At 40.0% G+C, this 26,314-nt stretch overlaps 2 protein-coding genes and 1 long non-coding RNA gene across 8 annotated transcripts in view; 1 reads left to right on the plus strand and 2 right to left on the minus strand.

Moving 5' to 3' along the window:
- LOC138442283 (bifunctional heparan sulfate N-deacetylase/N-sulfotransferase 3) overlaps positions 1 to 1,727 on the minus strand; it is a 164,368-nt gene extending 162,641 nt beyond the window's left edge. For 2 of the 3 annotated variants that reach the window (XR_011446603.1, XM_069593396.1), the window contains exon 1: positions 583 to 1,727. Coding sequence is in view for 1 of the 3 variants with exons in the window: in XM_069593396.1 (XP_069449497.1) it covers positions 583 to 1,605 (1,023 nt within the window). In the remaining 2 variants the exon portion in view is untranslated. The remainder of the gene's footprint in view (positions 1 to 582) is intronic. The other variant, XR_011446604.1, reaches the window with a different exon arrangement.
- LOC138442286 (uncharacterized protein DKFZp434B061-like) lies at positions 1,195 to 16,885 on the minus strand. 3 transcript variants are annotated; one of them, XM_069593401.1, is made up of 2 exons: positions 13,804 to 16,885; positions 1,195 to 1,727 (listed from the first exon to the last, which is right to left on the minus strand). In XM_069593401.1, exons 1-2 carry the CDS (start codon positions 14,780 to 14,782, stop codon positions 1,705 to 1,707), a joined length of 1,002 nt encoding a protein of 333 aa, XP_069449502.1. In that variant the 5' UTR covers positions 14,783 to 16,885; the 3' UTR covers positions 1,195 to 1,704. The 3 variants fall into 3 exon arrangements, 2 of the variants coding, with proteins under 2 accessions (XP_069449502.1, XP_069449501.1); XR_011257618.1 differs by lacking the exon at positions 1,195 to 1,727 and adding an exon at positions 10,431 to 10,511 and having other exon boundaries at positions 13,804 to 13,879; XM_069593400.1 differs by lacking the exon at positions 1,195 to 1,727 and adding an exon at positions 10,876 to 12,386.
- Positions 14,045 to 25,698, plus strand: LOC138442288 (uncharacterized). Of its 2 annotated transcripts, none has more exons than XR_011257620.1 (3): positions 14,045 to 14,370; positions 18,465 to 18,539; positions 20,449 to 20,821. It is a non-coding gene; the product is annotated as an uncharacterized lncRNA (long non-coding RNA). The 2 variants fall into 2 exon arrangements; XR_011257621.1 differs by lacking the exon at positions 18,465 to 18,539 and adding an exon at positions 25,504 to 25,698 and having other exon boundaries at positions 14,068 to 14,638; positions 20,449 to 20,787.
- The last annotated feature ends 616 nt before the right edge of the window (positions 25,699 to 26,314 follow it).

A 26,314-nucleotide genomic window follows, 5' to 3' on the forward strand; every position in this document is an offset into this window, starting at 1 on the left:
TCCTTCTGTGTATGTGAATAAGTATGCTTGTATATCCATAACTCTCTATATTTAATAGTGTTGATTTTCAGAGTTTCAAAAAAAGTAATAAGAGAAAATGAGTTGTGCATTTAACTTCGCAAAACATCTGAACTTGCTACTTATGAGATCTTTAAATCTTGAAAATTTGTGGGAGTATTTATTTTCATTAAAACAAATTCACCATGATTTCATATTTAAATGGACTAATGTCTCAGATTCATAGTCATTTGCAGAAGTAGACAGTTTCTGGAAAGTAATTAAACAGAGTGGTTTCTATCCTGTAGCTTTGATTACACAGCGATGCATTTCAGGACTCTGCCAAACTCAATCCTTTAGTACACTCTTCATTTTTTTCTTGATTCAGAGAAAAATGGATTATCTACCTAGTTGTTCTAGGACTGAGATATATCCCTGTATCTCAAAAATAGCTGAGGGTAGACAGCTCATCCCAGTTTGCCTAAGAATTTCCCAATAAAATAAAAATCCTCTGTCCCAGGAAATCCCTTACCCCTAGACAAACCTACTGAGAGATGAACCATACTTTGAGATAAAGAGCCTTACCTTAACATCATTGGTGTTCATTCTTGTTCCTTCCTTTCCCACAAAAATATCATCAATATCCACGAGAATGTACCTGTCCAAGGACAAAGTAAGCCTCTTCCCTGATAAGAAGGAAACAGCATCTATGAAGATAAGCTTGTGCAACCAAAAGTTCAAATTGTTGCCAAAGAGAACTCTTTGAATTCCATCATGGAGCCCCAGGTCATGTATGACAGTGGCGTAAAAAGCACCTTTAGAGATGGGAGGAGACAGGTTTTCTGGGGTCTTTACTTTGGCAAATATTACTGGTTGGTAGGCTGAGTGATTAATCTGGAAAACAGTCCAGTCAGTTCCAGGTAAAGAACCTTTCTCAAGCTTAGAAGATTTGGTCACGTGAAGCAATGGAGAATGAGGATTAATACAGCAATCTTTTACTGCAAGGCTTCCATATACAGAAAAAGGGAAGCCTTTCAACTGAAAGCTCTGTGGGCTCTTCTCACTAGTTCTGTGGAATCCAATGACACCCACACCATATTCAACACAGTATTTATCTAAAAGACTTCGATTCCAAGAGTCCATATGTATATACTTTAAAATGTTCTCATAAATAATGAGACTATATTTGCCTCTAGATTTTTCCGTAAGCGCTGGAAGATCCCCTTTGCCAGGAGCAATTTCAATGTGATACTGGAATCTACTGGATTCTAGAATCATAATGATGTCTTGACCAAGCGATGAGTACTGGCTCTCCACAAACACCAGGACCGTGGTGTCTGTCCTCGAGGCATCAGAGAGCTTCGCTGGCTTCACGCCCATCAGCCGGTATGGTAGGTGCTGCAAGTCCCCACAATCTACTTCTAAAGCCATCTCAGACAGTTCATTTTCCTGTTTGTAGCCACTGTACAGGTAGTAAGCAGAGATTATAATGCTCACCATACAGAATGTGGCAAGCAGAATCACTGTCCTTTGAAAGTGTCTGTGCAGCTTCATGATAAAACTCATGTTGCATATACTTTCCTCAGACTGTTCCAACAGAAGCACCATAAAAAAATGAAAGAAGAAAAGAAAAGATGATGTTTCCGATGCTTTTCCAGTTTCAGTCAATAGTTTATGTCACCATTGCAGCACATTCGTGTCACTTGATCAGGACTCACGGAAAATATAGTCTGAAAAGCAGAATAAGATACAATAGAATATTAAACATTCAATCTGCAGCATTAAAATGAGCAAGTTTTTATCCTGGTGACTGGCACAAGTGGCAACCTGTTAGGCAGATGAATCGGTGTCTGCTAATTAAGAAAACGTATCTTTTCTTCTCCCAAATCTGAATGAGGACAAAGGAGGAATGGAAAGAGGGAAGCGCTCCACTGAACAGAGGTCTCTACCCCCAGTATACAACAAGGCACTGGACTGACAAGGAGTTTCCTTTCATTCCTTGAACTTTGGACCAAATTGTATAGATTATATAAACTGAATGCCAGAGATGTCACCTGAGTTATATGCTGCCACAACATGCAATACAGGTTCCAACTATTTGTGGTTAATTACACATGCTGAAAAGTCATAAAAGTTTGGATGTATTTCACTAAATGCTACAATTAAGACACTAGTTTCTGCTTTTTAGAAAACCTCAGTAATTATATAAAAAGTACTATAAAATGTTTTTTAAAAACATAATGAAAACAACTGCAACTTCGTGAAATACTTGTTATATTATAATTTCAATTCTTTTTCAAGTCTTAGTAACCTTTGAAAAATTCAGTAACTTTTGAAAAATAACAAGAAAGAAATATGGGTGCTTTTTAGAGCAGAAGTTTATTAGGTCTTATGGTCCTGGCAATTTTCAAGGAAATATATAAAAAATATTAAGAAAGATTTTATTATTGCCCATAAGACAGGATGAAAGCTAGCTGTACGATAGCTGAAAGCACTAATGGAGAATACCTCAGTTGACGTTCTTCATAAGATTAGGGTTTATTACACTTCTGTCTAGTATTAATTGTCACTTTGGCCCTGGTACCTTCTCAGGAAAATGATAAGGTTAGAATAAATGATCACCAATAACATTCTGGCTCTCTATTATACAGATGAAGTAAATCAGAAAGAAAAAAATCGTATATTGTAATGCATATATATGGAGTCTAGAAAGATGGTACTGATGAACCTATTTACAGGGCAACAGTGCATCTGCAGACATAGCGAACAGACTTAGGACACAGGCGGAGCGGGAAGAAGGCGAGGGTGGAATGAATGGAGAGGGTAACATGGAAGCATACATATTACCATGTGTAAAACAGATCATGGGAATTTGCTGTGTGACTCGGGGAATGCAGACTGGAGCTCTGTAAGAACCGAGAGGGCAGGGAAGGGCTGGGAGGTGAGAGGGAAGCGAAAGAGGGGTGCCTGTGGTTGATTCATGTGGAAGTATGGCAGAGACCAACGCAATATTGTGAAGTAATTTTACTTCCATTAAAAATAAAAAAGTTTGGGAAAAGAAAGAACATTCTGGCTCTAAGATTCTGTGATATTCACCTGTGAAATAATCAATGAGGAATATTCTGAGTAATATGTTTATTTTATGAATAATATAACATTCTGTAATTGCAGAATACTTATAGGATAAATATCTTACTTATCCTATAAATTATATACCATACTTTATTCACTCAAATATTTAGGGCAACTATATCATTCATTCAAGTAATTATGAGATGACTATCTTTTTATTTCAAATATAAATCATCAGTAGAATGAATTTCTTTAAAGGGTCCCAGATTATAAGGTAGAGACAGTAATTTGAATGCAAACAGTAATGTATGGATTGTTGATTAGAGACAAACGCCTATTACAGGATGAGAGAAAACAAAGACACCACGGCAAGTGGGGGTGTCTGCAGTGTGGGGAGGGGTTGGACTTGGGCAGAGCCTTGAGGGATGAGGGTAAGTGAACGGGCATGTGAGACAGAGGGGATTTTACAGAGGAGGAATCAGTACAGTATTGGGCAAGGGACACTGAAGAGTTGAAGGAAAGAGTAAGGAATACCTAAAAAGTAAATTGCATAAATACGGGTAACTCAGATCTTAGAGATTAGATAACATAGAAGTTTATTGTTAAGAAAGCCTTGTAGGGAACCATTAAGTTTTCCTGATTTGGGAAATAAAATGAATTAATCAAGAACGTAGACGATATCGCAGGGCAGTGGGAGCGCGACTCTGGCAAGCCAGTGCAGGCTCATTGCTCACAGTCCAAGCACAAACTGTTTAGTGATCACAGAGCAGACAGAACATGGCATGGATGAGTCTGAGGGACAGCTGCAAAGAAAGGAGGTGCTGAACTTCATATGCCACCGAAGGTCTAAGGGACACCACCCTTGGCCGAGAGAAACGCCATTAAGGGATCTGACATGTTCCAAAAGAAATCCTACTCTTTTAAACATTTCCCCACAGGTTTAGATGTAATTCAAGCAAATCCAAATTACCAGGACAACTGAGAGTTTTCATTGTTAACTGTAGCTATTTCATTTTGAAAAGTAATTGCACTTTTAAAGTTAGGTACATGTTTATGCATAATATAATAGTCTGTGGTACAATAGCAGGATGTAAAATCTCACATCTCTCTAGGCCCCTGTTTTAGTTCTAGCTGTGAAGTGTTTCTGAATGGATACAAAACCTGTTCTCACTTTTTGCAGTTCAGATAGCAGTATCTCATAGTTTGTTCCTATTGCCAGAAGTGAAAGGCATGTAATTCATAAAATTCTGACCTGTGATGAGACAGGGTGGTGAGGTGTATTTGCTCTCACCGTGTAGGGTAGTTATGAGAAACCTATCAAAGTTGCCTCCTCCATTAGCAGGTATAAAATACTGAAAAATGTGTGATGTTCCTGTTGTTAGAAGTGAAAGGCATGTAATTCATAAAATTCTTACCTGTGATGAGACAGGGTGGTGAGGTGCATTAGCTCTCACTGTGTAGGGTAGTTAGGAGGAACCTATCAAAGCTGCCTCCTCCATTAGCAGGTATAAAATACTGAAAAACGTGTGAAACAACAGCCAACTCTATGCTGCACATAATGAGTAGGGATTTGTGCTGTACAGACTACGTCTACTGCAAGTTTCAGAAGAAAGAGCAAGAGAAGAATGAAGCTTAGGAAAGTCAGTGGTGCTTTCTAAGAGACATGGTGCTTGAGGGGGGCCTAGCATGATGGGCAGGATCTGGGTATAAGGATGTGGTGTGCATGCCCGGCATAGAAACCTGGCAAGGATGAAATGCAATGATTACAGCGCATTTATCTGAGGATCAGTCTAAACTAATCATAAAGCACTACGTATTGGACTGAAAATGGAAATAATGTTTCACTGAAAAAGTGCCGCAGGTTAAAGTGACTGTGAACACAAGAGCGTCGACTGGGAAACAGCACTGGATGTATCTGGACAGAAGAGAGACGATAAAAATAGGGTTTACAGATGATTAGTGTAGCAGTGACACCCAGAATGGACAAAAAACAATCATACGCACAGAGAGAGTACGCGCAGCATTGCACGGAGTGGAGAAGTAGGTGGAATCAGGACAGTTCCAGCAGACGCTGCTGCACAAGCCAAGTAGGGGTGGTCTGAGTCCAGACAAAGGTGGCTATCAGAGAGGATGACAACAAAGAGGGACTCGGGAGGAAAAGAGAAAAGGACGTTGATTACTGGTGGGGGCGGCGGAAGGCAGGCTTGGGGACTCGGAGAAGGACAGCGCCGGTAATAAAAGCACCAGGCAGAGTGCAAACTGGCGTGCGCCACTGCTGGACACTGAGGGTTCAAGCAGCTGACCAAATGATGCGTGAGGCGACAGCAAAGTCACAGTCTTCCACAAAATAGTCGGATGCTGACAAACAAGAAAGTCGAGGAAACGGACTAGGGCCAAAATTGGTGGGTCGCGGGCAAATCTCGATATACTGCACAAATTCAGTTCTTCAGGAAACTCTCTGCGACCAAGTCCACTCCTCTCCCCTTTAGGCCAGGTCCCCAGATTATAGACTCTAATTATAATCACTTTTCCTTTAAGGCCTCTACTAAAGGCTTACTATTATTAGCAACATGATTTGTTTAAGGTCTCACTGCTTTTTCAGACTGAAATTTCCAAGGGTAGGTTTCCTGTTATTCCCAGTGATCTTTTTAAACAAGACATGGGATAAAAAACATTTTGAAAGGTCAGGAAGATCAACAAGGCAAACGCTTCAGTATAGTGACGAAGTATGTATGACGGAGTATAGTATGTTCCTGAAGTGCTCTCACAACAATATACTAGAAAGTACAGACTCTGCATGGTCCGACTGAAGAACAGACACATGAGCTTATGGGTCAAGAGAGTTTCCATGGACACCACTGTCTTCAAGCACAGAGCTGACAGCTATGGTTGAACTTGGCTACGTATCTGACCATGATAAGGAATATGCTGAATGACCAAGAAACTGCATATGAAACTGAGAATATCAACAAGCCATTTAGGCAGGCAAAGTATTGGAACAGTCACAGCAGATACAGGAAGTTACAAGGTTGGGCTGGTTATAGGCATCACCACCTCATGAGGATATCCTATAAGGCACACTGAAGCAAATCCCATCTGTGGGCAGGGAGGATGCCAGCAACAGCAGCTCAGCTAACATCAATGAACACTCACTATAAGCAACACCGTCTGAGGCCCTTTAAAGGCTAAGCAGCCTGCCCAAGGTACAACAGCCTTTAGCAGCTGAACTGATTTAGAACCTGACAGCCCACGTTCAAGATATCATCCACCCGAGAAGGCAACTGCAAACACATCCCTTTCATGCTAGGAACACATAGGAAATGGATATCAGGCAGCTCTTCCCTTCAGATGCTGCAGTTTCCTCATTAAAAGTGAGATACTTGTGGTACCTACTTAACAGGGTTTTTTTTTTTTTTTTACATGCACTGTTTTTGTTAGTCATTTTATTCTTTTTAAAATTAATTTAATTGGAGGATGATTACAATATTGTGATGGTTTTGATGAGGATTATGAAATAAAAGTGTAAAAGTCTCTTAGAAAATTATCTGGCACCGAGAATGAATATACTAAATGTTAACCTGTGATGATGATATAAATAACATAATAAATGAGAGAAATATCCTGAAGTTGACCAATAAAAATGTACTAAGAGTTCATAAAAGGATAGCTACAAACATGTTAGTATAAGCAGCGTGGTGGGAGGTACATCCACTTTTGATGCAGGAATCTAAAGTCAGATGGGTCTCAGCAGAGGAAGAAGCCCCAAAAGAGACATAACTGGCACTGTATCCACCCTTGGGCTTCTAATTCCTCCCCCTTCTCCCCCTTCTCCTAGATGAGCTCACACACCCCCTGGCTTTCATTACCAACGATGCTCCCCCAAATTGCAAGTGTTTATTTGGAATTCAAACCTCTATCCTCTGAGCTCCAGGATTTCAAACTGAACTACTGACTTGGTATAATAACAACTTCCAGTAACCATGCCCTTTCTAACGACAGACCAGCCACTCCTTGGCTCCACTGGAACTGTTACAAGCAAGCTCAACCTGTCCGTAACTAAACATGCGATCCACCCTCTAAACCCTCCTGCAGCCATCTGGTGGCTTCTCTCAGCACTCTTTTCCTGCACTCCTGCCTATCGAAAAAACAGACCCAAGTGCTCTCATTTCCAGTTTCCAAAACTCTCAGACGCAACGCCCTTCTCTCTTTCCTGGCAGGGTGCCTCTCACTTGAACCACCTCAACAGCTAGCCCTACCAGAAACCCTCTCAGCTCCCTCTACTTTTCTCAACCCAGCATCAGAGCACAACTCTGATTTCCTTCCCAGCTGAAAGTCCAGCGATGGCCACCCATCTCACTTGCTGATGAAAACTCAAATTCCTGTACATATCCCACAAGACTGGAGGCATGCTCCCCTCTGCCTCTGACATCTCAGGCCTGATTCAGGCCTGATTCGATGGATTACTCTTACGCGTGGGCAGGAGCTGGGCCTGAAACTCTTTTCTGACCTAGGACGCTCTCACATGCTGTTTTCTTTGTCTGGACGTTTGTTCTGCTCTTCTCATTTTACTTCATTCTCCAAATCCTGTGGCTCTATGCGTATATGTCCCAGCCTCGCAGAAACTTCCCTGCTTCCCCGATCTGCCAGGTCCCCAGAACACACTCTCACATCACTGTCTACTTGCGCTCTGCAGCACGTTCCAGTTATAATTAGTTGTAGATTTTCTGGGTAATATTTCCTCACAGTTTGGAAACAGCTGGAAGCACCTGTCCTGTTCACTTCTATACTCTTGATATCAACACAGTGCCTGAAGTGAGCACATCCCACTGAATACTTGAAAAATGGGCAAAAAAGAGTCTCTACTAAATTTTACAAATGGTAGCTGCAGTCACAAACTAGGGCAGTCATGAAGTAAAACCATCTCCCATGAATGGATACCTCACTCAGTCACACTGGCCTCAAACAGTCAGGGTGATAATACACACACTGTCAGTGGTAGTGGGCACTTTGACCACAGCCATAAATGAGACACATCCAGAATGTACCTTTTACCGACTTATTTGAATACCCATTTTTACCTCTTCTGATAGTTCTCAGAATTCAGTGGTTAGAGTTCTTTTGCAATTCATCTGGTTCTAAAAAGGAAAACACCTGTTTTTCACCACGGGAACATCAGCCAGCCATTATTTAATTATCTACCATTAATGAAAGACAGAGGGAGCAATTATTTTGGGGGAATCACAGGCCATTCTACATACATAGTGAAGAACTGACTATATACAAACCTACACTTTGCAAAACACTGTAAAATCTGCAGGGGAAAGCACCTACTTGTCCCTGTAACCTATCTTGTTTCTTCCATTCTCTCCCATCATCACTCCAAAGTAAAAATCAATTTTTAAATGAAATAGAATCATGTTGGCAGCATAAGGAATGTGAAAAAAAAGATTGCCATCTGGAAAATGAGTATTAATAACTAAAGAACTTCAGGTTCTAACATAAATGAAAGATATTTAAAAGATCTTGACAGTATTCCTCTTTCACAAAATTAGCCACATTTTATACTATTGAAAAATGCATTGGGAGGCCTCAAATACATTGCATGGATTTGCTAAAAGTAATTTTAGCAATATTAAAAATTGACAAAAAACATGCTTTTGTCTGAGAAAGAATGTGTGAAATTGTGTCATATTTATTGAACCCTGCTGTGGTAGGCAAGTAATTTGCTGATTTGCATGGACTACAACCAAGAATATACTCTTGTCGCTAGAACTGGGCTTTTCTTTTTTTTTAAAGCTGGATGGAAGAAAAGCTGCACTTATGGGGGTATTAGCTTTGTGTAATACCTTAGATGGAAAATGACTTTCTACTGCGACTTCCCTCCTTTGTACTTAGAAATTACGAAGGAAGGAATCTATTTTGTTCGCTTCCCCCAGTGGTGTGCCACACTGCTGCTTGCTGTTTCTGCCTCTGTGACTTACGGGCGAACATGTCTGCCTCTGTCTTTGTAAATTCTGCTAGAATGTATGTATAGTGCGTGCCTAACAGCGGGGCACTATGCCTGTTGCCAGTGCAGCCTTCAGCACAGACGTTAACCTGTGCCACTTTATCCTTCTCCAGAGACACGGGAACAGAAGATGCTAAGCCAGTCTCCACTGTTTGCCTCGACCGTAAGATGTAAAGTTACAGAGCAGTTTTTGGCTGTGTTTTAGGGCAGGTTACATGAAGCTGAGAGGCAGAGGAAGTCAATCTGCATAGAGAAGATAAAGCAGAGCAGAGAGGAGCAATAAAAAGTATGATAGGGAGTCTTGAGGAGGTCTGAGGTCCTGGTTCTCTTGCTCACTACCCTGTGGATGCATCAATGAGGAGGTCAGATAAATTACTCCTCTGTTGTCACGGGCAGCTTTCAGAACAAGTGAAACTCAACCCACTTGGAGTAGCAAGAGAGGAGAAAGAAATCACCTAAACTAGACTAAATACAGCTCATTAAGGAAGGCATCACATGTAATGGTCCTGGGAACTGCTTTAAGCCTGGCACAAAAGTAGGTACAGAGTAAATTTTTCTTGAATAAATGAATGATCATTTCATCCATAAGGGGAGAGGTGGTAGAAATGACTGGAGTGGTACATGAGTTTCCTGTGTTATATCAAGAGGTGTATGAAGCACAAATATTTGAAGCCTATGGAGAGAGAATGTAATTTAGCTGTTAAGGGTATGTGCATTGGAGTCAGAGTCAAACTGAATCCCGGCTTTACCACTTGCCAGGGATGCAATATTTGACAGGTAGATAACCTCTCAGTGCCTCAATTTCCTCATCTGTGAAGTGGAAATAATTACAGTATCTACCTCACATAATCTTTGTGAAGATTACATGAGCTGAAAATTAATATATAAACTGCTTAAATGGTGCCTGGTACAGGTGTCCATCCTATGAATGTTGGCTGTTATTTATTTAAGATTTTTTGATGTGGACCATTTTTCTAAAAGTCTTTATTGAATTTGTCACAGTATTGCTTCTGTTTCTACGGTTTGGGTTTTTGGCCCCTGAGCATGTGGGATCTCAGGTCCATGACCAGGGACTGAACCTGTACATCCTGACTTGATGGAGAAGTCCTAACCACAGGACTACCTGGGCAGTCCTAACTGCTATTATCATAACCTCGCTAATTTCAAGAACACATCTACTACTAAAATTCTAGACAGTAGCACTTAAGTTTAGTTTTGCATTATTCTTTAATTTTTTTTCATGTCTCGGTGTCCAGTCCTTCAGAATAACTTCCACAGCGTTGGGCAATACAGAGGACAGGAAAGGATCTCTGAGAGCCTTATTTTCCAGCTGAGGGACCGAGGCCCAGAGCCAGCAAGGGAGTTGTCCAAGACTAGAGCTCTCATGGCAGAACCCCGCCTACAAGGAGATCTAGTTTCAGTTTCTTCTCAAAGCCTGCAATCAGAGAAGATTTAAAAGAGAAAGGTATGTCAAATGGATACCCATCAGTGAGATGCTAAAAGGTTTTACCACAGAACTCTGCTACCTGACTTTTTCGCAACAGGTGGTAAAGAGTTGGGATTCCCTTGTGGCTCAGCTGGTAAAGAATCTGCCTGCAATGTGGGAGACCTGGGTTTGATCCCTGGGTTGGGAAGATCCCCTGGAGAAGGGAAAGGCTACCCACTCCAGTATTCTGGACTGGAGAATTCCATGGACTGTACAGTCCATGGAGTCATAAAGAGTCATAAAGAGTCGGACACGACTGAGCAACTTTCACACACACAAGTGAAGAGTTACATCTCTCAGTAATTTGCAGGAGTTTTTGTGAAATAATTTATTATACATAATAATTGCAGAAAAGTAATTACAGAAGGGCTTGACATTTTCCTAGTTATACAACTTACATGAAATTGATGAGCAATGTTTAACGCAACATGAAGGGATAAATCACCCACTGTGACATCCCAGAGCTGAGAATATGGTTTGTATTAAAAGCAAACAAGCAGCCAAATAAACCAATTGGTTTTCTAAAACCAATTCTTTGGGTATTCTAAGAGAATCTTCTATTATAAAACAGTTTTAAGTGTTGTTCAGACTAGTTATCACCATAATGCAGGCCGTTACTGTGGTGGCCTGGTAGCGCCCTCTAATCTGGACAGCTGCTCAGAGTTCATGCATTTCAGCGTAGATGCTCATCTCCAGTGGTCACAGCGCAGGACAGGCAGACTTCCACTGTCTTTTCTCTGCTGTCTAAACTGTTGAGCAATTAGAAACCCAAGGCGTTCATTTAGCTGAGAATAGTGTTTTTATTACCAGTTCTAATTCCCTGTTTTTGTAGCACAAACAACAAAGTATTTTATAGCTCAGATTTTATTTAGATTTAAAAGTTGCCATTAATCACCAAAGAGCAATTAAGACTCAACCAGGATTCAATGAAGTCATAGAAGATTCTCTGAATTAAGTGAAAATTTTGTAATTTCTTTATTATTTTAAAATTCTTAATTGACAAGTCAGCCTTTGAATATAAAGATTCTAGCTCATAATAACTTCTTCAACAAAATATACTGTTCAGAAAAAAAGAACCTCAAATGCCTGGTTATCTCTTCCACTGTTATTTTTTTAAAACAAATCTTTCAGTCACAGCACCAATTAGTCTAACATTTGCTGTAATCTTCAGAGACAACACTTTTCTCAAGGAAATGTATTAAAAGCGAAGGGAAGGAAAGGGAAAGGGTTAGTCGTTCAGTCATGTCTGACTCTTTGAGACCCCACGAACTACTGTAGCCCATCAGGCTCCTCTGTCCATGGGGTTCTCTAGGCAAGAATACTGGGTATGCTATAACTCAACTACACTGAACTATAAAAAAATCTCTCTAGAAAGAGATAAAAGTTTTGTTTCATCTAAAATAGCTTATTAACATGAGAATATTCTAAAGACTATGAAGAAAATTAACTCATGTGACCAGTTTAATATCAATATTTACTTATACAAAGAAAGGAACCTCTGTTTTACCATCAAGACCATAAAGAAAAACAATAAAAATATCAGAGAAATGGCAGATATTGTCTGTGTTAATAGGAGAAAGAAAAGGGGAAAAGCTTCTGTTAAGGCAAGACTCCTGATATGTTCAGTACTATTTTCCAAAAGAATGTCTTTCAAATTTATTTTTGAAATCTCCTTCTCAAGTTCAATATTAATAGGGAGCTTTGGCTGAAGAAAAAGGAAAAATTTGTCCTTTAGCTGAGTATCAGATGTTTGGGAGTTTCTCTTCCACATCATTCTGCTCTCTTGTGGTGAATAGCATTGTTCAATAGTTGATAACATATTTTCTAAGAAAAATAAAAAGTGGATTTGAGATCAGTTTCACATGTGCCTTAAGATTTGATTTGTATTTTAATATCAAGATGTAGCTGTTTACATCACTTAGGAGTGATTTCCTTAAAACTGTTCCAGATTACATATGTTGCTATAACCAATATGTTTATAGAGAATATGGATAAATTTCAACTTTAAATGAGCTTGAGGCTTAAGTAGTTTCCAGATATTAGAAGAACTAGTTGGAAGATCATCTAGGTAAATCCCTTAAAAAAATCTAACTTAGTTCTTTAAAAAAAATGTAGATATATTAAATGGACTATATATGTATTTTCTTTTAATTTTAAACTTATGTGTTAAATACTTAGGATATTTCTTACCAGTTGCGTTTAATGTTATGAACTGTATAATTTTAAATGATCTTTATAAAATGAATTGCATCAAATAGACAGATTTGTTGAGAATCATTACTATATAGATAGATAGGTAGTTGCAGTTTAAATCTCCAGTGTTGCTTACAAATTTCTAGTCCAACAAGCAACAGACATATGTTCTGTTTAACAAATCTTGTGAAGAATAATTACAAGTTGTTGGTGGAAATCTGAAACAACTGTAAGCTCATTGCCTTAATACTTTAATTTTATAAAAGAGAAGCTTTAAAATTAAGCCAGGGTAAGACATTTCTTTGTTTCACTCAATTTAATTAAATGCTCTATTTCTTCTATAAGGATAAAATTAGGCACTTGTTCAATCCTGAAATTCTTAGATCGATTGTAAACAAAGTTGCTACTCTTACATTTATGAGTTATTCATTAAAGTATAGTATAAATAAATAGATACACTTACCTGGTATTAAAACGGAAAGAGCTGCAAACGTTTCAGAAAGTTTCAATAGATAGAAAAGAAACGGAAACAGCAGTATCCACTACCACTGGCTCAGGCTTTTTGGCTTTACAAGTGGCAGATACTGCCAGTTCAGGCCCAGTACCCTTGTGTTATGTAACATCTCATTAATATTAGCCATCAAACTGCTACCAAGCTGCTGAGGCACTAGAGGGCAAGAGTGTCACATGCAAGACCGGTCGCCAAGGGACAGGTTTCGGTACCACTTGGGGAAGACAGATGCTAAAGAAGCTGATAAATAACACGATGCCTGAAAGCAGCAGTGAACTAGAAATGTTTCTCAAATAATATTTTATACGTCAATTTTCTGTCCAGCTGAAGAGTTAACAGGTTAATAAATATGTATAAGCAAATAACCACACCATGCAAAACTTTCGGGATTGTATTTAAAAACCTCCAGTCATCCAGGAAGCTATCTTTCTTTTCTTTGTCTAAATAAACTTATTTTTAACAGACGAGGAAAGGTCGATTAAATAAAACGAGAGTCAGTCTCAGGACCCCTTTAAACCGCGAGAAACTTGTCCTGACCGTGCGCGCCGCCTCTGGAGTCCGCGTTCCAAGTCTCCGGGGGCGGGTGTCTGGGCGAGGACCGCCGGTCCCTGGCGATTCCCTCGGGCTGCGGGCGTCCGCGGGATCCTGCTTCCCGGGTCCTCGGCCTCCGCGGGTCGCGGCCGCCCCGCCGTCCGGGCGGCGCTCGGGGGCGACGCGGTGCCGGGAGCCGGGCGGGGACGGCGCGCGGGCGGCCCCTCCCCTCGCGCGCCCGGGTCCGGGAGCGCGGGCGGCGCCGGGCGGGAGCGGCCGCGGGGCTAGAGCGGCGGGCGCGCCGGGGACTCGTGCGCTCGCTCCGACGCGCTCCGCGGCCCCGGGACCCGCCCGGCCGCGCCGCCGCCGCCCTCACGCCGCCTCCCCGCTCTCGGCCCGCGCGCGCTCGCCCGCCGGGGGAAGGGGAGGAGGCGGGAGCCAGGGGGCTGGAGGCGCCTGCAGCCGCCCGCCTTGCGCCCGTGTCTGCTCCGCCCGGCTGCCTGCCCAGCCCTCGGCGTGGGGACCCTGGGTGTCCCGCCCCGGTCGGCCGGCTCCGACGGCCACTGCGGGCAGGTTGGTAGCGGTCGCCGAGGAGAAGGGCTGGGCCGTGTGTGGGAAGTGGGTGTGAGTTCCAGAGGCGGCGCGGGAAGGTGCGGCGCACCCTCGTCGTCCCCTCTCGTCGCGCTCCCGCCAGTGACGCTGAACCTAGCAGCGCTGCGGGCGGCTTCGACCGTAAGCTGGTAATTGCCTCGACTTGCCGGCTTTCTAAAGGCCACGTGCTGTGTTCCAGTTCTTGAAGACAAATGAAGGCCAACAACTGGAGCGACATTTTGGATACGAGGTGTGAGGTTGCACTTGTCCTAAAATATAGGTTGACCAGGAGCCTCAGTTGAACGATTTTTTTTTTTCCGTTTTTAATTTGTTTTGATCTACTGAGTGGGTTGCCATGCCCCTCTCCCGGGGCTTGATCCACTAACAACAGCATATGTGAAAGTTTTAGGAAGTGGTGGACGTGGATCTACTAAAGATATACGTTGTATTGGATTTTTATGGTTTTGCCTCTAGCTACGCATTCCTCCTCCTGGAAACAGTACCCTCGTTTACTTTTTGGACGATGGAGCCAGCGCCCCTCAGCCCATTTGATTCAGGTGATGTCAACCACTCAGTGGGTGACCCACGACACTCGTGTGGCCACTGGAAGCTTTCTGTCCTCCTAGTAGCTAGGGTTGGTTTACAGAAAAGTATGTGACCAAATCTGGCCAATCAGAGACAAGAAAGCACCGTTTGGGGACCATTTTGCCCCCTTTAGGAAGAGACTCCCTTCTGTTGGACTTTGCAGAGTGAGTTGTGAGCGTAGAGCTTTTTTGTGGCATCATCTGATTTCTGGGAATGCAGATAATACTCAGCGAGGTGTGCCTGGGAGCTGGAGGAAAGTTAAACCTAGATGGGGATATTTGAGCTCTGAACCCAGCTGAAAAAAGCTCCTAACTCTGGATATTTTCAAATATGAATCACCAAATTCAGTTTTGTCTTAAGGCAGCTTGAGTTGAAATTTCTGCTGAAGAGACCCAAAATGATACAGAAATTAAACATTTTGGTAGATTACTAATGGGGGCATTTGGATATTGTATGGCTGGACTTTTGATTAGATCCTAACGTGGAAATCTTAAAAAGCCTGAGGATTTTGCTCTTTTGATTGAGAGGTTACAGAAGTAACTGAACCAATTACTCCTTCGGGAAGTCCCAAAAGATGTCAAGATGGTAGAATTGTTTCACCAGATGACATGTGTTAAATTGGTTTTTATTTATTTTATTATGGTTCCCCCACCTATCACCTCACCCCTCCCCCAGAGTCTTGTGCCTTTCAGGAATTTTAAGATTCTACATTTATTTTTTTTATACTTCTTTTCCAAACAGCTTCCTCTGTCATCCAGGCACCTTTACAGTCTTCATTCCAGTGATTAAAAAAAAAAAAAAAAGAAATTATTGCACATCTACTAAATGGCCCTGGAAATATAATATTTTAATAAGAAAATAAAAGCAGGAACATTTCCTGCACTTCTGTTACTTGTTATGTATTGATATAAGGATAGGAAGTCAGACTTTTCTACAAACAAAAAATGGAAAAGTTCTACTATAAAATAATGCATTTAGTATTTTTATGACTGTATTTTGAAGCTTTCTTCAGCTAGGTGTGCTGGAGGCACAAATTTTCTGGTGCTTGAGAAGAATTGCTCCCTTCACCATTGACTGCTACCCTAGCCATCTATCTGGAAGTACAGACATCTTAGAAAAGGTGAAAGTGTTAGTCACTCAGTTGTGTCTAGCTCTTTGCTACCCAATGGACTGTAGCCTGCCAGGCTCCTCTGTCCATTGGAATTTCTCTAGGCAAGAATACTTGAGTGGGTTGTCCTTTCCTTCTCCAGGGGATCTTCTGGGATTTTTTTCCTATGAGATAGACAAATCTTACAGATCTATTCCACAAGTTCCTATCTGTGCACATGTGAAATTGCAGTCAGTGTAATAGCAGATTGGTAGGTTGCCTCTATTTCCTTTCTCTTTACTTCCCCAGCAGAAGGTAAAGTGGCAACAGATATCACTGTCAACCATTGTTCCCTCTAGCCCTTCCTTCCTGTCATCTTTCCTTAACTGAGAAATATTAAAGCCAGGGAATAATTTTTCCTCTAAAGAGATTCCAAATTGCAAAACACTCATTATAGACAGCAAAGAAACTGTGGCAGTGGCTGAGGCAGAGGTGGAGAAGGTGGTCTGGTCCAATTCCTCATGTTTGCAAAGCACTTGTATAATTTAGTATAATCTCTAAATGAGTTTGTACAATATTTTTAATGTGGTTAATATGTTAGGTTTATTTTAGGCTTATAGGATAAACCACAGAGTTTATAGCTTTGGCATATCTACTATTACTATTTATATAAATACTACCTACCTCAAAAATGGAAAAAGTTCAGACTTCTATCAGTCTCTGAGACAATATAAAATATATTTATTAGAGGCCCAGCTTCCAATCCAAAAGGAAGAGTCTACAAATTAAATACCTGTGGAAACCATTAAAAAGAAGAGACAAAAAACAAAACTATACACTTCTGTATATTGAAATAGTCAACCTTGAATTTAGTTACTGTGAAACAAGACATTGAAAAATGGAGATTTAAATATTTATGCTTTGTAGTTTAAAAATTCTTTCTGTCTTTGATGGTCTCGTCCCCCTTCATCTTAATACTTCAATGTAGAGGTGATGATTATGAAGGAATAGGAAACTCACTGCAGTTTGCAGAGTCTTGTATTTTTTCAGTGTCTAAATTAAAGCAATGTAGTATTCTAATAAGTTTTTTAAAATGCAAGTATTAATAAAGAATACATTGGTATTTCTGCTGTGAAATAGCTAGTAAGTATGTGTGTGTGTGTGTGTGTGTGTGTGAGTCACTCAGTCGTGTCCGACTCTTTGTGACCCCATGGACTGAAGCCCGCCAGGCTCCTCTGTCCATGGGATTCTCCAGGCAAGAATACTGGAGCAGGTTGCCATTTCCTTCTCCAGGCTAGTAAGTATAAGAATTACTTTTCTTGGAAATATTCAGTTTGGGTTTATAGTTATGGTAATTAATGACATTATAAAGCTGCTGAAATGTAATGGGATAAAGATTTAAAAGAAAGCATATTCTAGCTGAAAACTGCTAACTCACCTCAAGGAAATATACCCCAAATTTCTTTGTTGTCTAAAGAGATGTTTAAGTGAAAATAGACCAAAACCAAAAATCTCAAAAAAATGATTGGTTAGGAGGAAGAGAAATGGAAGTGGTATCTGGCTTCTCAAAAGCCACAGAAAAGGTGAATTTTACCTGCTTCTAAGTCTCCTTACAAACAGGCTTGTGAAAAGTGTACTGGGTTGATGTAGTAGAATGAAAATCTTGCCTTATTTTATAAAGACCAATTTAAAACTTAATAGACAAGTTTGGAGTAGTGGTTCTCAAATTTAGTGTACATCAGTGTGATCTGGAAGCTTTATTAAATCAAAGGTTGCAGGGCCTCACCCCCAGAGTTTCTGATTCACTAGGGGTGGGGTAGGGCTGAAGAATTTGCATTTTTTGCAAGTTTCCTGGTGAAGGTGATATTGCTCCTCTGAGACCATTCTTTACAATCCTCTGGATTAGAGCACTACTGAGAACCCAGACTGTGGATTTTTTTTTTTTAATGTTTATTTCTATCTTTATTTATTTTCAGCCTTTTTTTTTCCAGGAAAAGATTTAAAATGGATGGTAGTGGGGAGGTTATTATACCTTATAAAGTTCCTGAAGGGCAAAAGACCCTGCCTCTGGCACTCCTTTGATACAAGACCCAGGCCGGGAGAACTGTGGTCTGTAAGAATGAACATTTATTATTATATACATTATTTGGTTTGCAAAACTGATTCTCTTTTTTTTTCCTTTTTTCTGTTGACCATAATATACGATACAGTCAAGATTTTAATTGGCTTCCCATACAGTCGATTAAGTAAATCATCAATGAAAAGGAAATCGTTTGTTAAAAAATATGGGGCCTTTGGCATAATAAAAAGTAGCAGGATTTTCAAACAGGTGAGCAGACACTGTGCTTACCTCTTTGAGGGCTGCCTCCCTCCTTGGTTTATTTTGTGTCTTTCATTGCCCCAGGACCAGGGTCTTGCACAGCAGCAGTCATTTAAAATGAAGTAAAGAAGAGAAAGACATTACTTTCTTAGATAATAGGTAATGTTTTACATTGTCCCTGATCAAGGAAATCACCTTATTCTATTATGTCATTAAAAATTGTTTTTTAGCCAAAAATACCTCTACACATTATTTTCTATCATTTCTGTTTAATTTTAAAGTGCTTTGTCCTCAAAAATAGCTTTTTCCCTAATGTGCAACTAGTTTTAAGTTCTTCTGTTCTGATCATAATGTATGTAATTAATTACCAGCCTTGGGTGATGGCTACTTGGCAGTATAAGCATATTCATCAATAACTGTTGTTTTGTTCCATTTTAGTGGGGAAATAGGAGCAATTGTCAGATTGTAGAACATACTGTGTGAGTCTTCAAAGCTATCTCTTCATAAATATTCAGGCAGGACCAAACATCATTAAGGTGTTCCTTTGATCTAGCTTGCAACATTAAAACATCATTTTATAGCTTGGCCTCATGCCATGTAGTACAAGAGAGATTCATTGTGCAAGTAAAATGGATGATTTCTCTTTCAATTTGTGTGAAAACAAGCTTCATAAAAAGCCCGCAGAATACTTTCCCTGCCACTTTAGTATGATGTTTCTCCATTATATCTGATCCTTCAATTTCAAAAAAATTGAAGAAAATAATAAATATTCAAGAAGTAGGAGTTGTATGAATTAATTTTGTTTTGCTCCTCTGAAAGTATCTTTGAAATAGTGACATGGGAAGTTGTTAGAATAAAAGAGAAATAGCAGAGAAAATTGAGATGCCCTGTACATTATGGATCGACACATCCAATATTCTTAGGCTTGAGGCTTTTGGACTGAACTGTCCACCAAACATTTGAATTAGGAGAACTTTGAGTATAAAAATGAAAATTTAATTGGGAAAGGGAAAATTTATGCATATAGTTTTTCTCCCCTAGACCTGAGCAAGTTCTCTCAGTAGTACAGAAGAAATAGAAAATGGAAACTCAGTTCATTTAGCATTAAATTTAAGTGTTGTTCAGCATCTTCTGCCTTCTGAGGAAAAAAATGTAGATGCCCTTATTAATTTTTCTTAAAACTCACACTTGAAATCAAACACATACGCTTAAAAGAATTAAAATTACTGGAACCTAATGGTTAAACCCAAAGTAGTTTTCTCCAAAGTCTCATTTTAATTTTAAAGTTGAGAATCCATGATCACTTTTTTTCCCCTCTGCCAGATAGAGCTCAGCCCTCTGGAAAAGATAAATACGTGTTGGTTGGACAAATGAATCCAGAACTTAAAATGTTCTTTTCCTTAAGCCCTTTATGTAAACTATATTTAAGAATTCATCTTTGAAAGGTTCCATTTGTAGTTTGTTCCTGTGGTTTTGTATATAAATTATACCTTTAGAACTTAATTCTTTTGTTGATCACAGCAGAGGATAAGGTTAGCAGAGAGCCTCTAGAGTTCCAAAACTTGTCATAGCCTTGTGTTTACAGCAAAAGAAAAAAATTTAAAACTGATTAAAGAGCTTGAGGTGATAATGGAAGTGTTTTTTATCCAAGCCTGACTGTTCTGGGGGCAAAAGCTTTCTGGCTTTTGTGAAAAATCTTAACTTTAACTCAATATAGAAAAATATTAATTTTCAGCATAGGATAGAGTTTAAACCATATGCTAGGAGAACCATATCAATTTAATTTTTATTACTTTATAAATAATAAACTATGTATTAGCATTCTTTGAAGTCAGTCTTAGTTATTTTATATACTCTATCTCTGTGAGTCTTATACAACTCTTTTACCTAAGAACCTAAGCATTTTGACAAATAGTAATGATAGAACCCTTACACGTTAGTAACATACTGCAATGAATCCCTACACATTAATAACAACAGATACTGCAATGAGACAGAAAACAAGTACTTGTCATGTGTCAAAACTCTTTGTACTCTGTGTTATGTAATGTATACGTTAACTCTACAGGCTCTCCTCCTTCCCAGCTTGACGAAGTAAGTGGCCACACTGGGGAAGCCCATATGTTAAAGAACTTCAGGAGTCCTCAGCAAACCGTGGGATGCCTCTGGGGACCGTGGCCTCCTGGAGTCAAGGACAGCCTCCAAGCAACAGCCAGCAACGAGCTGAACCCTTACTCCTACAAGCATAGGAAGCAGATTCTGCTGACAACCTGGGTCATCTTAGAAGGAGATTCTTCCGTAGCTGAGTCCCCTGATGATAATGCAGCCGGGCCAGTATCTTCACAGCAATATTGTGAAACCCTAAGGAACTGGCTAAGCTGAGTCTGTATTCCTGACTAGGGAAACTGTAAGTTAATAAATTGTGGTCATTTAGTTGCTAAGTCGTGTCCAACTCTTTTGTGACCCCATGGACTGTAGCCCACCAGTCTCCTTCTGTCCATGGGATTTCCCAGGCAAGAATACTGGAGTGGGTTGCCATTTCCTTCTCCAGGGGATCTGCCTAACTCAGGGATTGAACCCACGTCTCTGTCTCCTGCATTGGCAGGCAAGTTCCTTACCACTGAGCCACCAGGAAAGCCCAAGATAAATATTGTTGCTAAAGTTGCTAAGTGCATGGTAGCTTGTTTTGTGGACGATAACTAATATAGTTCCTCAGAAACAGCTGGCACAAGCCCTTTGCCCTCTTTTTCTTCCTTCCTGTCTTCTATCCTTTGCCTAAAACTCGGCTACATCTTTACTGGACCAAGAGTTTGTGGGCCACACTTTTGGAATGCTGGTGCTTTGAGCTGGAAAACATCTAAGTTCCTAAGGGCAGGGGAATTCATGTGAGCATAACCATTTATCTTATTTGAGTCATTATTTTGCTTTTCCTAGTTTTTCTATCATTATTCCAAATAATATTGTAAATATTATTAACTGGACTTTGTTTCATTTTATTGTTTATTACAATAAAATTATATGTTTATTATAGGAGATTTGGAAAGAACAAAGAAATATCATTCATAACTTTATACTCAGAAACATCCACCACTAACATGTAGTGTATTTCTATAAATACTAAAGTATTTTGATCTAACTGTTGGGAAAAAAGACATCTATAGCAAATATTTATGACATTTAAATGTCATGACTTCTCTGTCATTAAGATAAAGTTTATTGAAATTACTTTAAAACATCTGCTTGGAATGTGGAAAATGCAATCAAACAAGCGTTTGTCAAGAGAGAGACAAAATATCTCATCTACTTTTTTTTTTCACTAAATTTAAGCTGTTTAAAAGCTTAAAAGTCAATTTAGGCTGTTTATTTTTGTCTTCAGAAATATGACCTCTATATCTAAGCAGATAATTCATGTTCCGAACTGTTGGCTATTGACATAGAAGTTAATTTTGGGCACCCAAAATATGTTTTTTTTTTTTTTTTTGCATTCCATGATGAATCTCAGATTATTGCTTAACTTTGTAAACATATATATATGAGTTGTGATTTTTGCTAATATTTTCACATGCTAGTTAAAATTCATTTGAACTCAAACTTGTATTTTTCATTACAGCTTTTTAAAAGTTGAAGATTTGCTAACCTTTGTTTGAGAGTTTTACACTAAAAATTCTCAAGTCCAAGGTTCTTGGTAGTTATGATCTTCTACATATTGGGACCAGTCTGTCTTTACTAAAGTACCTCCCAAGACAACCCTTTGCTCTTGTCCTGTTGGTTTACCCCAAATAAGCTTTCTAAAGCTCTTTCCTTCACACCTTAACTCAGCTCTCCAGCTTGTTATGATCATATCCCCTCTGCACTTTATTTTTTGATCTATTTTAAAAAATATTTATTTTTTATTTATTTGGCTGTGCTGGCTCTTAGGTGTGGCATGTGGGATCTATTTCTCTGACTAGGGATTGAACCTGGGCCACCAGCATTGAAGGTGAGGAATCTTGACCCCTGGACTGCCAGGGAAGTCCTCTCTGCACCTGAAATGGACCCATCTTTTAAAATTCAGTTGAACTCTCAGCTTTTTCATAGAGTCTCTCTTAGATTAAATCAGGTGTTTATGATTTCTCCAGAGATTATTTCCTCTGCACCTATCCAGATGGCATTAGAACCTGATACTTTCTAATAATTAGACTTTCTTATTCCTGCCTCTCTTCTGCTTGTCTGTATGGCATAGAGAGTGATTAGCTTTTTTGTTGGAAAGTGAATTCATAAATATAGCTCAGTTCAGTTCAGTTCAGTTCAGTCGCTCAGTCGTGTCTGACTCTTTGTGACCCCATGAATTGCAGCACGCCAGGCTTCCCTGTCCATCACCAACTCCCGGACTTCACTCAAACTCACGTCCATCGAGTCGGTGATGCCATCGAGTCAGTGATGCCATCCAGCCATCTCATCCTCTGTCGTCCCCTTCTCCTTCCCCCAATCCCTCCCAGCATCAGAGCTCAAATCTCTATTAATAGCTGTATTTTCCATTTATTAAAATGAGTAGAATCATTTTCAATGAAAAGTATGAATTTACTTCATCCATGGGGAAAGATTTGAGAAGAAAATAGAGAGCAAGGAAATACAAGCCTGAATTTTGGAAATCAGTAACCTTAACTTCTGATCTAAAGTCATATTAAGGACACACGGTTCAGGTCATTGTGTTTCAGTGTATTTTCCTTGAAAGGAACAAACCTGTCCATGTGATCTTACTGTATTTCCTTTGGAAATGGGGAAAACTAAATAAAATGATACGAAGAGAGCAACATGACATTTTCCAGAAAATGATAATTTGTAGAAACTCTCCAATTCAAGGTGAAGGTGTTAGTTAGCACTTAGAAGCTTTCATGTTCAAGAGTACTTCACAGAAAATAGATAACCAAATTGAGGTGCTCCTCTTTTGAAATCCTCCCAGGGTATTTAGCTGCGTCTTTGCACTATAATGCCACAAGAGCCCTGATGGTAGGATCCCAACAGTTGTTTGATTATATTTCTTTTTATTGTGCTTGAAGGATATTGTGCCTTTTTTTTTTTTTTTTCCTCCAAATTGAAGGTTTGTGGCAGCCCTGCATGGAGCAGGTCTATTGGTGCCATTTCCCCAACAACATTTGCTCACGTTTTCTCTGTGTCACGTTTTGGTATTTCTTGCAATCTTTGAAGCCCTCCACTAGCCAAAAGATTATGACTTGCTGAAGGGTCAGATAATGGTTAGTGTTTTTTTAGTGTGAAGGTATTTTTAAATCAATATATGCATAAAAGTTTTTCAGACATAATGCTATTGCACGCTTCATAGACTCTGCTGCTGCTGCTAAATCGCTTCAGTCGTGTCCGACTCTGTGCGACCCCATAGACGGCAGTCCACCAGGCTCCCCCGTCCCTGGGATTCTCTAGGCAGGAACACTGGAGTGGGTTGCCATTTCCTTCTCCAATGCAGGAAAGTGAAAAGTGAAAGTGAAGTCGCTCAGTTGTGTCTGACCCTTAGCAACCCCATGGACTGCAGCCCACCAGGCTCCTCTGTCCATGGGATTTTCCAGGCAAGAGTACTGGAGTGGGGTGCCATTGCCTTCTCCATCATAGACTATAGTATAGTGTAAACAAAACATTTATATGTACTGGGAAACCAATAAATTTGTACAACTTACTTTATTGTGATATTCAGTTTACTGTGGTGGTCTGGAAATGAACCTGCAATATCTCTAAGGTATGACTGTGTTTTATGGAGTAAGTTGTAATTTTTAAAAATTTTAAAAATCCTTATAATTATGTGAGCCTTTCCAGGTGATATTTCTCCCAGCAATCTTGATTCCAGCTTGTGTTTCTTCCAGTCCAGCATTTCTCATGATGTACTCTGCATAGAAGTTAAATAATCAGGGTGACAATATACACTCTTGACATTCTCCTTTTCCTATTTGGAACCAGTCTGTTGTTCCATGTCCAGCTCTAACTGTTGCTTCCTGACCTGCATACAGATTTCTCAAGAGGCAGGTCAGGTGGTCTGGTATTCCCATCTCTTTCAGAATTTTCCACAGTTTATTGTGATCCACACAGTCAAAGGCTTTGGCATAGTCAGTAAAGCAGAAAAAGAGAGGTTTTTCTGGAACTCTCTTGCCTTTTCCATGATCCAGCAGATGTTTTTTGGGCTCCAAAATCACTGCGGATGGTGATTGCAGCCGTGGAATTAAAAGACACTTACTCCTTGGAAGAAAAGTTATGTCCAACCTAGATAGCATATTCAAAAGCAGAGTCATTACTTTGCCGACTAAAGTCCGTCTAGTCAAGGCTATGGTTTTTCCTGTGGTCATGTATGGATGTGAGAGTTGGACTGTGAAGAAGGCTGAGTGCTGAAGAATTGATGCTTTTGAACTGTGGTGTTGGAGAAGACTCTTGAGAGCCCCTTGGACTGCAAGGAGATCCAAACAGTCCATTCTGAAGGTCAACCCTGGGATTTCTTTGGAAGGAATGATGCTAAAGCTGAAACTCCAGTACTTTGGCCCCCTCATGCGAAGAGTTGACTCATTGGAAAAGACTCTGATGCTGGGAGGGATTGGGGGCAGGAAGAGAAGGGGACGACAGAGGTTAAGATGGCTGGATGGCATCACTGACTCGATGGACGTGAGTCTGAGTGAACTCCAGGAGTTTGTGATGGACAGGGAGGCCTGGTGTGCTGCGATTCATGGGGTTGCAAAGAGTCGGACACGACTGAGTGACTGAACTGAACTGAACTGAACTGAACTTCCAGGTGATACAGGAGACATGAGTTCTATCCCTGGGTCAGGAAGATTCCCTGGAGAGGGAAATGGCAACCTGCTCTAGTTTTCTTGCCTGGAGAATTCCATGGAGAGAGGAGCCTGGTGGGTTATAGCCCATGGGGTCACAAAGAGTAGGACATGACTGACCACTAACTCCTCCTCCTATGCTTCCTCATAATTATGTAAAAAATGGAAATGAATTTCCTAATTAGAAAATCAAAATGTAGGTGGAATTGAAAAACAAGACTTGATTGTTTGCAAAATACTTCAATTTTTGCAAATACTTTATTACTTCAAGATAATTAAGTTCTGTTAAACTCTTAGATGATTCCATGTGTTATCTACAGGTAAAGCAGAGGTCCAAGGTACAGGCTTTCAGACGTTCTCCTCAGCGGTAGAATGAAGTCTTCAGTTCTGCTCCTTTAACTCCTCTGAACAAACTCTCATTCCTGTGAAAAGGAACATTTATTTACGGCGGTGTGTCATTTTAATCCATGCCTTATTAAAGAATAAAAATTCTTTGTTATTTAAATTTCAAAAAAGCTGTTATTATCCTAAATTGAACAGTTCCGTTTTCTCTCTGTTTCTGGGATATTTCTTTCTACAACGTTTCTTAGACTTGGCCCAATTTTAGATTTAGTCACTTTCTGCTTCACTAACTGTTCTTCTAGGAGGTAAAGCAGAAAGCTGGTGAAAGGGGGGATAATTTGCTTTTTCCTCTTCATTAACAAATTGCTTTACACATTTTGATGTACATTTCTAGATTCCATTTTGTTGCAGTCTTATTTTCTAAGTTTCTAGGTAAGGTAAAATATTCCAATGATTTGCCATTTTAAGAATAATTTTCAATTTTAGAGAGATGTAGAGATGCAACACTTTTTAAAATTGTGAGTGTGTGTGTGTGTGTGGCTCAGTTGTGTCCAACTCTTTGTGAGTCCATGGACTTTACCCATCAAGCTCCTCTGTCCATGGAATTCTCCAGACAAGAATACTGGAGTGTGTTGCCATTCGATTCTCTGGGGATCTTCCTGACCCAGGAATTGAATCTGGGTCTCCTGCATTGCAGGCAGATACTTTACCGTCTGAGCCACAAGGGAAGGATTTTTTAAAAATTGAAAAGCTCATTATTCATTTCTAGAATGTTATCTGTTTTTCAGT

Source organism: Ovis canadensis, chromosome 6 (assembly GCF_042477335.2).
Source record: "Ovis canadensis isolate MfBH-ARS-UI-01 breed Bighorn chromosome 6, ARS-UI_OviCan_v2, whole genome shotgun sequence".
Taxonomy (NCBI): domain Eukaryota; kingdom Metazoa; phylum Chordata; class Mammalia; order Artiodactyla; family Bovidae; genus Ovis; species Ovis canadensis.

Excerpts from the sequence above, each read along its gene's own strand:
- LOC138442286 (XM_069593400.1), bottom strand. The coding sequence starts at position 14,782 with ATGCTGTTGTTAGTGGATCAAGCCCCGGGAGAGGGGCATGGCAACCCA. Across the intron at positions 12,387-13,803 it reads CTCCAGAGGCGGCGCGCACG|AAAATATGTTATCAACTATT; the intron begins GTCAGGACAAGT and ends TATTTTTCTTAG.